At 42.2% G+C, this 14,536-nt stretch overlaps 1 protein-coding gene across 5 annotated transcripts in view; it reads left to right on the top strand.

Moving 5' to 3' along the window:
* Positions 1–14,536, top strand: part of LOC115204240 (gamma-aminobutyric acid receptor subunit alpha-3) — a 139,024-nt gene that overhangs the window by 47,114 nt on the left and 77,374 nt on the right. For 4 of the 5 annotated variants that reach the window (XM_029769642.1, XM_029769641.1, XM_029769643.1 and 1 more), the window contains 2 exons: positions 1,453–1,574; positions 3,747–3,817. In XM_029769642.1, the coding sequence (XP_029625502.1) occupies positions 1,453–1,574; positions 3,747–3,817 (193 nt within the window). The remainder of the gene's footprint in view (positions 1–1,452; positions 1,575–3,746; positions 3,818–14,536) is intronic. The other variant, XM_029769645.1, reaches the window with a different exon arrangement.

Below are 14,536 nucleotides of genomic sequence, written 5' to 3' on the forward strand. Positions count from 1 at the left end.
GCCGAGCGTTGGCTGGAGTAGTGTAAAGTTCGCCGCCATTAGATTCTGGATCAGTGGAAACGCGTTCACCATCTGGCAGTCCGACAGTCGAATCTGGGTTTGGCTGATGCCAGGAGAACGCTATCTGCCTGAATGCACAGTGCCAACTGTAAAGTTTGGTAGAGGAGGAATAATGTTCTGGGGCTGTTCATCATGGTTCAGGTTAGGCCCCTTACTTCCAGTGAAGGAAATCTTAACGCTAGAGCATACAATGACATTCTAGATGATTCTGTGCTTCCAACTTTGTGGCAACAGTTTGGGGAAGGCCCTGTTTCAGCATGACAATGTCCCCGTGCACAAAGCGAGGTCCATACCGAAATGGTTTGTCGAGATCAGTGTGGAAGAACTTGACTGGCCTGCACAGAGCCCTGACCTCAACCCCATCGAACACCTTTGGGATGAATTGGAACACTGAATGCGAGCCAGGCCTAATCGCCCAACATCAGTGCCCAACCTCACTAATGCTCTCGTGGCTGAATGGAAGCAAATCCCCGCAGCAAGTTTACAACATCTAGTGCAAGGCTGTTATAGCGGCAAAGGGGGACCAACTCCATATTAATGAGATGTTCGATGAGCAGGTGTCCACATACTTTTGGTCATGTAGTGTATGTGTGTTCATATGAGAGTGCTTGTGTGTGGTGCATGCCTGTATGTAAATGAGTGTTAGCTGTTAGCGGCCATCGGACATGCTTGTTGATAGGGGTCACCTGGAGACAGGTCAGAGATCAATCCCTCAGGGGGACTGGGTTTGATTGAAAATGGCACTCATTAGCTCATCAGTGCTGCATCTATGGTGCCCTCTCCGTCTCACCAGAACATTGTTCACTGAAGAACGGTGGCCAGGGCCACAACGAGATGATTACTCGTCATATTTAAGGTAATTAAGGAAGCGGAGGTTGACTGCATATGTAGGACCTACTTTGTCAATATTATGTAGAAAGAAGGAGGAAGAAATCCCGAGGCAGTGTTTGCAGCAGCTCTGTGGCAGGCTTCACTAATCCTTTTGGACTTCAATCGGTCTTTCCATGTCTGAGAGTGGTGGTGCCACACAGCACCTCAAATTAAACCTCAACATGTTTGTGTCTTAATCATTGCGGTAGCGATGACTGTGACGGTTGAATTAGAAAGAGGTTCAATTACCCCTACAGCTCTCTGTGGTTTGAAACAACAGTAGTTCCTCCAATAGTCTGGCCTGAGCTCGTTGTAAAAAGGAAATTCATTACGAGTGCAGAGTGAAGCTGTGGACAGCCAGACACATGTGGTGTTCAGGTTCAGGTGGAGCTGTATTTCTCATAACTAATCTGAGTCTGAGGAACCACTGGTACAGGAAAGACTCAAAAGACTCAGATGTCTGCTATGTTCAATTTAAATCTCTCTCTCTCTCTCGTTCTCTCTCTCTCTCTCTCTCTGCAGGGCAGTGGTTGGGCACAGAGAGCCGATGCCTGACGACAGTAGAGACAACATCACTATTTTCACCCGGATCCTGGACAGACTGCTGGATGGCTACGACAACAGGCTTCGCCCCGGACTAGGAGGTAGGCTGGTTTGTTGAGCGAAGACACTGCCCACCTCTCCCTACCTCTAACAGAGCCAGACATACTGCTAATAGTGCCTTTTGGGCTCTGCCACACACAATGTGTAGGATTTTCTCTAAGCTGCTGTCTGCCATCCACCACTTTAATAAAACTGTCTTTGAAACATTCATTATATAGCCATACATTGCTTCAAAGAGATCATCAGCTAGCTAGCATATTACCTTTTTGCAATGTCTGTCTGCCTCTACTACCCAAAACTATTAAAGCTAGTTTTAACTTGAAGAATCAATCTGCTAATCATAAAAACCTTCACTAGCTGAATCAGGTTTGTTAGTGCTGGTCTGGGACAAAAGCTTGAACACATGATATGGTGCCCCAGGATCAGGAGTGAAGTACAAATAATATCCATCTAGTTAGAAACAAGCCGCTGACCACTGCCTCTACTGAAACAGAGAGCACTTACAAGTCCTCTCCTCCCTTCCTCCTCCCTACCTCCCCGCATTGACAGCCCAGGCTCACCGAGCCAGGAAGCTAGCCATGGTGCGCAGTGATGGATTTGGAGCTGTGACCTCATGAAAAATTGGGTCCCTTTTCAGCTTGACCTCCATTGATCCTTCAGAGCCATACAGTGGTGTCATTAACAGCTCCGTTTCCCTGATCACAGTGAGAGTATGCTACATCTCTTCAGATCATGAACATATTGCTTTTAGGAACAGTGACATTATTGATCCTCCTCACAAGGAGATGGTTATCGCCAACAGAATGCCACAAAGACCCTATTAAAAACAGCAGCTTCTTGACACTTGGCTTGCAAGCCCTGTCTTCAGATCTCAGAGGTCCAGCAGAGCTCTGATTTCCTGCCCACTAGGGACGGCCCTGCCCTGTCTTGGCGGAGGAAGTGCTAATGCTACATCATCTAATGATAATGCTACATCAGCTAATGCTAACGCTACGTCATCTAATGCTAATGCTAATCATCATTAGGGTGGTGATAAAACCGTGTGCTAATGATTTTACATTTATTGTGGATTTTTTTCAAAATGGAGCTTATTATAAGTGATTTTGAATTCTTAGTCAGAGGTCTATGAGAGTGTGAACATGAAATCCATGTGATGTTTTAAGCTGACTGTGGTGAGCACTCCGGCTCTATTCCACCCTCACTAGGATGTATGATAAATCTGTCACCACACTAGCTCTGCCACCTATGCACTTTCCATGAGTCTCCGACCTTCCAGACAGAGAAATTTCAGGTGCCCTCCAAATGTGTTGGACGTATTCTGTATTCCAAAGCCCTCGGCATGTGCATTTTGATTAATGGCCAATGTCATGTTGCCAGGGGAACTCTAGATTCCATAGCGGCATGTTCTGGAAGCATTCCATCGGTTTCACTCCGTCTCGGAGCAACGACTGGCAGACAGCCACTCACAGCCTTACATCAAAGCCCCTCGTTCATTTACATCCTGCAATCGATAAAATGAAAGTTAAGGCCTGGCCATGAGGCTCTAATTGGAAACCTTATAAGTAAAAGGTGATTCCCACCACTTCCGTCATCGCATTTAGGATGACTCATGTGCAGCAGACTTTTGGCAGTCTCTCTCAGTGTTTCATCTCCAGTCCTTAACTCTATTCTGAAACTGCACATTTCACCCAATTACACGGGAAATGTTGTTTACCCAGACTGTGCAGATAGGAAGCGCTCCCAGTTAAAGGATTATACACAATAGAGTGCATTAGGATAATGCACAGTGAATAGCATCATCTGACACCAATACAAACAAGTCCCTGTGAACAGGCCTAAATATGATTTTAATGTGGTCCTGCCAACCCTCATTATTCCTGTGATTTCTCATCTCAGTTTGTGACCGTGATAATGATGCAAACACTCTCCCTAAAAACAACCTCTATCAAAGTCTCGCTACCTCCATAGGTTCAGCCTTGTTTGGTTGAGTGGTGAGACATAAAACATTCATGTTTCTGACTCTGTCATTGGATTTGGTGTTTGGAAAGTGAGCTGACTTTACTAAATTGACATCAACAACCAACCTGAAGTAGACAGAGCAGCAGTACGACCTGGGGGTCAGGTAAGGACTGGTAACCATCTTAGATGGAGCACACCTCTGTCACTTAAGGAAGGTACTTAAACTCTACCTATGTCTTCTCCTCGTGTCAAAGCAGAGAGTGTGACGGAGGTGAGGACAAATATCTACGTGACCAGCTTTGGACCGGTGTCAGACACAGACATGGTGAGTGATATATTACTGTACTGTCCGGCGCCCAGATCCTCAGAATATGACCCCTATAGGACCAGCATGACTTATCAAATAATTCACCCCAAATCTCTTTTTTTGGTGTCATTTATACTATATTTGAGACAAAACTGTTGTAATTATGTAATACATAGAGAAGGAGTTTTTAAGGTAAGGTCACATTGATTGGACTATCCATATCTGCTAACTTAATGCTGCAAGCATCTTGCCCTGGGCTGTACTGTATATCGATCATCCTATAGTGAGTGACTGGCTAAACATGACATCATCGGTTATAGGCCATGAATGTGGATGAGGCTAATGTTATTTTAATTTAATGAAACATTTCTAGAATCTTTTATTTCAGCTCATAATACACTGAATAAAAATATAAATGCAACACGTAAAGTTTTGGTCCCATGTTTCATGAGCTGAAATAAAATATTCTAGACATGTTCTATAGGCACAAAAAGCTTATTTGTCTCAAATGTTGTGCTCAAATGTGTTTACATCCCTGTTAGTGAGCATTTCTCCTTTGCCAAGATAATCCATCCACCTGACAGGTGTGGTATATCAAGAAGCTGATTAAATAGCATGATCATTACACAGGTGCCCCTTGTGCTGGGGACAATAAAAGGCCACTCTAAAATGTGCAATTCCGTCACACAACACAATGCCACAGATGTCTCAAGTTTTTAGGGAACGTGCAATTGGCAGGCTGACTGCAGGAATGTCCACCAGAGCTGTTGCCAGAGTATTGCATGTTCATTTCACTACCATAAGGGGCCTCCATTTTAGAGAATTTGGCAGTACATCCAACTGGCCTCACAGCTGCAGACCACGTGTATGGCGTTGTGTGGGCGAGTGGTTTGCTGATGTCAATGTTGTGAAAGAGTGCCCCATAGTGGCGTTGGGGTTATCGTATTGGCAGGCATAAGCTATGGACAATGAACACAATTGCATTTTATCGATGGCAAGTTGAATGCACAGAGATACCGTGACGAGATCCTGAGGCCCATTGTCGTGCCATTCATCCGACGCCATCACCTTATGTTTCAGCATGATAATGGAAGGCCCCATGTCGCAAGGATTTGTACACAGTTCCTTGAAGCTGAAAATGTCCCAGTTCTTCTATGGTCTGCATACTCACCAGACATGTCACCCATTGAGCATGTTTGGGATGCTCTGGATTGACGTGTACGACCGCGTATTCCAGTTCCTGACAATATCCAGCAACTTCGCACAGCCATTGAAGAGGAGTGGGACAACATACCACAGTCCGCAATCAACAGCCTGATAAACTTTATGTGAAGGAGATCTATCACGCATGAGGCAAATGGTGGTCACATCAGATACTGACTGGTTTTCTGATTCACAGCCCTACTTGTTTTTTAATGTCATCTGTGACCAACAGATGCATATCTGTATTCCCAGTCATGTGAAATCCCTAGATTAGGGCCTAATGAATTTATTTCAATTGACTGATTTCCTTATATGAACTATAACTCAGTAACATCTATGAAATTGTTGCATGTTGCGTTTAATATTTTTGTTCAGTATAGAAAGACTCGTGACCCTATACAAATATAAGCAAGAAATTATTATGTTTTATTCAAATGTTAGATCTGTTTGGGCAGTCAATCTGCAGTCTACAAATAATTTGTAATTATGTTCCGGCCCCCCCAACCCTCCGCTCAAAATAAATTGACCCGCGGCTGAATCTAGTTAATGCTCCCTTTTCCAGAGCCTATTGGTTACCTAACCAGTGGAGAATGGCTTTTTATGCAGATACAGTACCTGTCAAAAGTTTGGACGAACCTAAGAGAGCGATACAGGAGAGGAGAGAGGGAGGGAGAAATAGAGGAGCGAGCGAGAGAGAGAAAGATACAATAAAAGATAGAGGGAGAAAGACAGAGAGAGAGCAGCACATTCACCTCCTCTCCAGCCATCACCAACGTCAAATTAAATGTTATTTGTCACACGCACTGAATACAACAGGTGTAGACCTTACAGTGAAATGCTTACTTACAAGCACTTAACCAACAATGTAGTTTTAAGAATAATAAGTGTTAAGTAAAAAATAGATAAGTAAAAAATAAAAGTAACAAATAATTAAAGAGCAGCAGTAAAACAACAGTAGCGAGGCTATATACAGGGGGTACCGGTACAGAGACAATGTGTGGGGGCACCGGTTAGTCGAGGTAATTGAGGTAATATTTACATGTACACTACCGGTCAAAAGTTTTAGAACACCGACTCATTCAAAGGTTTTTCTGTATTGTTACTATTTTTTACATTGTCAAATAATAGGGAAGACATCAAAACTCTGAAATAACACATATGGAATCCTGTAGTAACCAAAAAAGTGTTAAACAAATCAAATGTATTTTATATTTGAGATTCTTCAAAGTAGCCACCCTTTGCCTTGATGTTGGCTGCTTTTCCTTCACTCTGCGATCCATTTACATTTTTTACATTTTAGTCATTTAGCAGACGCTCTTATCCAGAGCGACTTACAGTAGGGAATACATACATTTGATTTTCATTTCATGCATTTCTTTTTTTTTTATTTTTTATTTTTTTTGTACTGGCCCCCCGTGGGAATCGAACCCACAACCCTGTCGTTGCACACACCATGCTCTACCAACTGAGCCACAGGGAAGGTCCAACTCATCCCAAACCATCTCGATTGGGTTGAGTTTTGGTGATTGTGGAGGCGAGGTCATCTGATGCAGCACTCCATCACTCTCCTTCTTGGTCAAATAGCCCTTACACAGCCTGGAGGTGTGTTGGGTCATTGTCCTGTTGAAAAACAAATGATAGTCCCACTAAGCGCAAACCAGATGGGATGGTGTATCGCTGCAGAATGCTGTGATAGCCATGCTGGTTAAGTGTGCCATGAATTCTAAATAATTCACCGACAGTGTCACCAGCAAAGCACCATCACACCTCCTCCTTCATGCTTCACGGTGGGAACCACACATGCGGAGACCATCCTTTCACCTACTCTGTATCTCACAAAGACATGGCGGTTAGAACCAAAAATCTCCACTTTGGACTCATCAGACCAAAGGACAGATTTCCACCGGTCGAATGTCCATTGCTCGTGTTTCTTGGCCCAAGCAAGTCTCTTATTCTTATTGGTGTCCTTTAGTAGTGGTTTCTTTTCAGCAATTCGACCATGAAGGCCTGATTCACGCGGTCTCCTCTGAACAGTTGATGTTGAGATGTGTCTGTTACTTGAACTATGTGAAATATTTATTTGTGCAGCAATTTCTGAGGCTGGTAACTCTAATGAACTTATCCTTTGCAGCAGAAGTAACTCTAGGTCTTCCTTTCCTGTGGCGGTCCTCATGAGAGCCAGTTTCATCATAGCGCTTGATGGTTTTGGCGACTGCACTTGAAGAAACTTTCAAAGTTCTTGATATTTTCCGGATTGACTGACCTTCATGTCTTCAAGTAATGATGGACTATCGTTTCTCTTTGCTTATTTGAGCTGTTCTAGCCATAATATGGACTTGGTCTTTTACCAAATAGGGCTATATTCTGTATACCAACCCTACCTTGTCACAACACAACTGATTGACTCAAATGCATTAAGAAGGCAAGAAATTCCACAAATTAACTTTTAAGAAGGCACACCTGTTAATTGATATGCATTCTAAGTGACTACCTCATGAAGCTGGTTGAGAGAATGCCAACAGTGTGCAAAGCTGTCATCAAGGCAGGGGGTGGCTACTTTGAAGAATCTGAAATATAAAATATATTTTGATTTGTTTAACACTTTTTTGGTTACTACATGATATCATGTGTCTTATTTCATGGTTTTGACCTCTTCACTATTAGAAAATAGTAAAAATAAAGAAAAACCCTTGAATGAGTAGGTGTGTCCAAACTTTTGACTGGTACTGTACATATGTAATATCTTAATTTGAGCCAGTTTGCTACAGCAGGAAAATAATCCTGCAGCAACAAAAAAATGTAAGTTATTATGTGGATTATAATAATGGACACATTTTGTAGGGGTTGACACATTTTTCGTAAGGGAGATTACAAAATGGAAATTACAAACTTCAGAAGCCTTTTTAAACCTAAAATACACAAGTTAAAACGTCCTGCATTGCTGGAAAGTTCTCCTGCAACTGGGTGATCAAATTAAGATCCTACACCTGTACATATTCAGACATCCCTTTCCCATTCAGTGACACAACAATTCAGCTGCTTAGAATTGGAATGGGTTCATTTTAGAGATCAGGAAATTGGTTATGGGGCGGGCCTGGAGGAATTGCATGCCTCTTAATCACACACACAATTGGGTTTGGCATGTAAGATGAATCACCCAAGCCATACAGCGGCTCTGCTCATTCTGCACAGGCAGGCCCTCATCTACTAATAGTGAGAAGAAATCAGAGTGCAATCGGCAACATAATATGGAGCGTAAACCGTAGTTGAATTACAAAGCAACAATTAGTTAGGTTAACATTATCATAATCATCCTTTGAATATCAAAAGGATTTTGCGAGTTTCTAGAAATGATATAATTTTTAATTAGCAAAAAGTTGGACCGTTTAACGCCTGGGAAAAAATATCTAATTAACATCATATGACATTATCTTCCTTTTTCTTAGAGGACAACCTATACCCAGGGCAGCTCACAACTTGGTTTCTCACACATCGTGGTCCAATTACCCATCTGTGTGCCACCCCCAGCTAGTCTTAGGAATCCCCCCCACATCCCTACCCCCCGCTCCTACCCTCAGGGCCAGTTCTCCTGCGTCTTCACTGGGTCCAATATGCCATTGAGTGTCTGCTCCACTTTCTCCACCATCACGTCAGACGACGAGTAAGAGCTAAAGTCAGGAAGATATTTTGTGCAAAACTCAAATATCAGGCCTATTTAACAAGAACTTGCAAATCCCAGTAAAAGTTTGGAATGCTTACAGCAATTCTGATCCTTTGCCCAATTATTGGCAAAAGATCTGATCTGATTGGTCAAAAGACCAATTATTGGCAAAAGATCAGAATTAGCCTGCCTGTGTAAATGCAGCTTATGTTGTCCACCGATTACTTTACATGCTTTCAGGCCAATCCCTTAAATGTGGGTGACATCACAAAGGAGATGATTGTGGACTACAGGAAAAGGAGGACCGAGCCCCCATTCTCATCGATGGGGCTGTAGTGGAGCAGGTTGAAAACTTCAAGTTCATTGGTGTCCTTGGTGTCCACATCACCAACAAACTATCATGGTCCAAACACACCAAGACAGTTGTGAAGAAGGCACGACAAAGCCTATTCCCCCTCAGGAGACTGAGAAGATTTTGCATGGGTCCTCAGATCCTCCAAAATTTCTACATCTGCACCATCGAGAGCATCCTGACTGGTTGCATCACTACCTGGTATGGCAACTGCTTGGCCTCAGACCACAAGGCACTACAGAGAGTAGTGCGTACGGCCCAGTACATCACTGGGGCCAAGCTTCCTGCCATCCAGGATCTCTATACCAAGCGGTGTCAGATGAAGGCCCTAAAAATTGTCAAAGACTCCAGCCACCCTAGTCATAGACTGTTCTCTCTGCTAACGCACAGCAAGCGGTACCGGAGCGCCAAGTCTAGGTCCAAAAGGCTTCTTAACAGCTCCTACCCCCAAGCCATAAGACTCCCGAACAGCTAATCAAATGGCTAACCAGACTATTTACACCCCCCCCCCCCCCTCTATTTTATGCTGCTGCTACTTACTCTATGTTTATTATCTATGCATAGTCACTAACTCTACATACACTACTGGTCAAAAGTTGTAGAACATCTACTCATTCAAGGGTTTTTCTTAATTCTTTATTTTAACTATTTTCTACATTGTAGAATAATAGTAAAGACATCAAAACTATGAAATAACACATATGGAATCATGTAGTAACCAAAAAAGTGTTAAACAAATCAAAATATATTTGAGATTTGAGATTCTTCAAAGTAACCACCCTTTGCCTTGATGACAGCTTTTCACACTGTTGGCATTCTCTCAACCAGCTTCATGAGGTAGTCACCTGGAATGCATTTAACCCAACTGATTGGCTCAAATGCATTAAGAAGGAAAGAAATTCCACAAATTAACTTTTAAGAAGGCAAACCTGTTAATTAATTTAAATGCATTCCAGGTGACTGGCTCATGAAGCCAAAGCTGTCATCAAGGCAAAGGGTGGCTACTTTGAAGAATCTCAAATATAAAATATATTTTGATTTGTTGAACACTTTTTTGGTTACTACATGATTCAATATGTGTTATTTCATAGTTTTGATGTCTTCACTACTATTCTACAATGTAGAAAATAGTAAAAATACAGAGAAACCCTTGGATGAGTCGGTGTTCTAAAACTTTTGACCGGTAGTTTACATGTAAATATTACCTCAATTACCTCGACTAACCGGTGCCCCCAAACATTGTCTCTGTACGGTACCCCCTGTATATAGCCTCGCTACTGTTGTTTTACTGCTGCTCTTTAATTATTTGTTACTTTTATTTTTATTTATACATTTTTTTACTTACACTTATTATTATTAAAACTGCATTGTTGGTTAAGTGCTTGTATGTAAGCATTTCACTGTAAGGTCTACACCTGTTGTATTCAGTGCGTGTGACAAATAACATTTGATTTGATGTTGGTGATGGCTGGAGAGGAGGTGAATGTGCTGCTCTCTCTCTGTCTTTCTCCCTCTATCCTTTATTCTATCTTTCTCTCTCTCTCGCTTGCTCCTCTATTTCTCCCTCCCTTTCTCCTCTCCTGTATCCCTATCTCTCCTATCCTGTTTCCCTCTCTCTCCTCTCTCCTTCCTCTCTCTCCTCTCTCCTTCCTCTCTCCTCTCCTCTTTCCCTCTCTCTCATCCCTCCTCCCTCTCTCCTCTCATGTATCCCTCTCTCTCCTTTCCTTTTTCAATGTTTCCTTCTCTCTTTCCTCTCTCCTTCCTCTCACCTGTTTCCCTCTCTCTCTTTCTCCTCCCTCTCTCCTCCCCTGTATCCACCTCTCTCTGTCTCCTCCCTCTCTGCTCCCCTGTATCTGTCTGTGTCTCTGGAGGTTCGCGTAGCTCCGTCTCATTTGTTCCTGCGTTTGCGCTGTCATGGTGTATTCTCCTGTTCTCTGGTGGGCTGGGGTTGACAGGCCTGGTGTAATGAAATTGAGGGCAGTCTAATCTGCCCCAGGTACTGTGTAGAACACTGCTTGACGAAGATGGCAGAGCTTGTCTGGGGGGCTGTCTTGATCCCAACAAGCTCTGTTCTCATTTCACAATCTACTGTGCTGAAAAACTCTCGACACCTGTGGTATCAACACACTAGGTAGTACTACACTGGCACAGAACAAAGCTTTTAAAAGAGCCTTATCGTCCAAGCATTATCATTTTCACTCCCTTGGAGTTATTTTTGCTTGATTATATAGCATCCATCTATACAAGCTAACAGTTTAGTGTTTTTATGAAACAGGTCCCTTCCTGATCCAGATGGTGTATACTAGGTGGATGTTGGGCTCTACTATGCTCTAGTCTTCCATGCATTATGTCTGTACAAATCTCTCTCCTTCCCTCTGTGGCCTATTTGGCTAGACCAGTAAAGTACTCTCTCTCTCTATGGTTAACTCTTATTTCTTCTGCTGTAATTGGTCCCTATTTCAGCTACCAAATTATATTTTCTGTTACGAGGGAAGAAAAACAACATTTGGATCCAAAATCCTGGGAAGGAACCCTATACAGTGAATGGTCCTCCAAACGAATAAATTAGGTGGAGTTATTTTTCCTGTTGGTGTTTGAGGGTGAATGCTAGGATTCTGTATCCATCATCGTGCCCTTGCTCAAGGGGACGCACGCCAAATAAGTCCTCTTGCAGGAAAATAATAAACAAAGGTGGGTTGTAGGGAGGTTAACTGAGAATTAAAATTGTTGAGACTCCAGTAAAATGAAAAGTGTCCTTCAGGGAAACTCATTGAATGCACTCTGGTAACAATATAATGTGCTCTCACAATAGTACTCCATCTTCTCTCCCACCAAACTGGTCTTCATTTCGCTTTTTGTCACAATATGATCAACTCATATTCAGGGAGGGAATAAGTGTTAAGACAATTTGCATCCTTAATAGGCCGCATCCATGAGAGTCTGTATTGTGTTGCTATAGTTACAAGTCATTAAGCCAACTCTCTTAAATCCATGCTGTGTGATTGCAATGCAACTTCAGCTCAGCAAGTATCCCTCATAAAAAATGTTTATGCAGTCTTAGAATAGTTTACTGCGGTTGCTCAGTCATGTATCTATAATGATTCTTTTTGTTTTTACAAACAATAATATTAAATATTCCAGATATTAAGAGATATCAGTACAGTTTACACATCATACATGCATTCCATATTTTCATCCAAAGGTCATTCAGAAGATTAGACTTAACAGATCGAGCCAATTAGAATGCATCCGGGCGAACACCCTAAACGTTTCCAAAGAAAGTAATGGCCTGTGGCAGGAGAGGATGTAATCATCTGGTCTGTTCATAAACACCACAGCTCCATGATTACGGCACAGCAATACCAATGTTCCCAGTTTCCTCACACTGCTCCCTAAGGGCCGCTTTCACCATGTCACATAATTGAGATGGTAGGAAAACGTGAGAGGTGAAGTGGACTCTTAGGAAACACTAAATGCTCCAATGAGTGGCTTATAGGGAAAACATGCAACATCTACGCCCGAGTTCCCCAAAGGGCGGCCCACGGGCAGAATTTGGCTCGCGGGTGGTTTTATTTAGCTCCCCAAGTTTTCTAAGCAAACGTTTTATTCATGAAAGACTGTAAAAACACCAGGTAATCAGCTCCAAGTCATTTTAATTTTGGAAATATGTTCCCAAGTACTCCCACGCATAATAGAAAGATGTGATTGTATACAAATGTAAGGAAGGATTGAAATTATTATGTTTTAGTCAAATGTTTTATCTGTTTTTGGCTTCTTGCAGCCGATCTGCAGTCTACAAATTATTTGTAATTCTCTTCTGGTCCCCAAACCCTCCGCTCAAGAAAAAAACGTCCCGCGGCTGGATCTAGTTGATGATCCCTGATCTACAATATCTAATGTAAAAAGCATCAGAACATCTCTCAGATGTGCACATGCTTGTCATGATCACAGTGTTTACCTAACTGTGTCTGATCTACGGTAGTAATTTGAGAACATAATGTGATTCATTATGTGCCCTGTGTGTCGTCTTTATGCAATTATCCATATTCAATTATGCATGAGGAAAAGTGCTTTTCATGCGGTGCTAAAACAAGCTACAGTAGTAAGCATGATGTCTATCAGGGCACAACTAACTGTGATGTTGATCAGTTCCTTGTCTGCTGATCGATACACCACAGGAAATGATTGTGTCATTCTCATTTCCAATCAAATAGTGTTATTGATCTCTGAGATGGGTACTAAGTCAACATGCAAATTATATGGTTGTTTATGTCAATAAAAACGTAATGAGGAAATGTTTAGCTGTCCAAATCATTTATCTATCGCCCTGTTCAATACTGCATAGTATCCACACAGTTTGTATGGAAATGCTGCTGCCTGAACTCTGATTCTCTTGGAACAAATCAGACTGACGTGGTGGCCTGAAACAATCTGCTGCCAAAATCTGTTTCTGCCTCAGAGACAAATATGGAGGAGCTGTTGGAACCCCAGAGATAATGTGTGATTGACAGCACATCACACATGCACAGGTCAGTCCCAGCAGGGGAGAACGAGAGAGGAAGTCAGGGAGAAAGAGATTGGACTGGAAAATGATTGAGAGAGTGGGAGAAAGAGAGGAATAATGACTAGCTCTTAATTAATGCGTACATGGGCAAGAAGTCTCCAGCTCATCATTACCGAGCTCAGGGAGAGAGTTGGTCTTAGGGGCAGACTGAAAACAGAAATCAGCCCTGGCATTTCTTAGCAAGGAGTTACAGTCAGTGTCAGAATGGGTAATTAACAATAAACTCGTCTTAAATACATCTAAAACCAAAAGCATTGTATTTGATTCAAAGCCTTCTCTTAGACCTAAACCTCAACTGGAGTTGTGCATAAAAGGTGTGACCATTGAACAAGCTGAACTCCAGGGAGTAACATTGGATGGTCAGTTATCATGGTCAAGTCATATTGGCAAAGTTGCTGTGAAGATGGGGAGAGGTATGTCTGTTATAAAAACATGTTCTGTGTTTTCAACACAGATCAACTGTACTAGTTGTTCAGGCTCTGGTCTTGTCCCATCTTGATTACTGTCTGGTAATATGGTCAGCTGGCTCAAAACAAAGCAGCATGCCTTGCCCTTAACTGCTCACACAGAACTAACATCAACAACATGCATGATAGTCTTTCATGGTTAAGGAGAAATTGACTACTTCTCTTCTAGTCTTTTTAAGAAACATTTGTGTGTTAAATGCCTAACCACTTGTATAATTTATTTGCATACACTTGAAACAGACATACATACCCCACCAGACACGCCACTATGGGTTTCTTCACGGTACCCAAACCAAAAACAGATTTAATGCGTCGCTCAGTTATGTATAGAGCCATGTCATCATGGAATGCTCTGCCACCAGAGGTTACTCAGGCAAAAAGCAAGTTTAGCTTTAAAAAACAGATTAAAAAAAACATATCGTATCACAGCGCCTCTCCTCTGTTTAAAGATCTAATTTAACTGTACTGTATATAACAATATGTATATAGG

This window comes from Salmo trutta, chromosome 12 (assembly GCF_901001165.1).
Source record: "Salmo trutta chromosome 12, fSalTru1.1, whole genome shotgun sequence".
Taxonomy (NCBI): Eukaryota; Metazoa; Chordata; class Actinopteri; order Salmoniformes; family Salmonidae; genus Salmo; species Salmo trutta.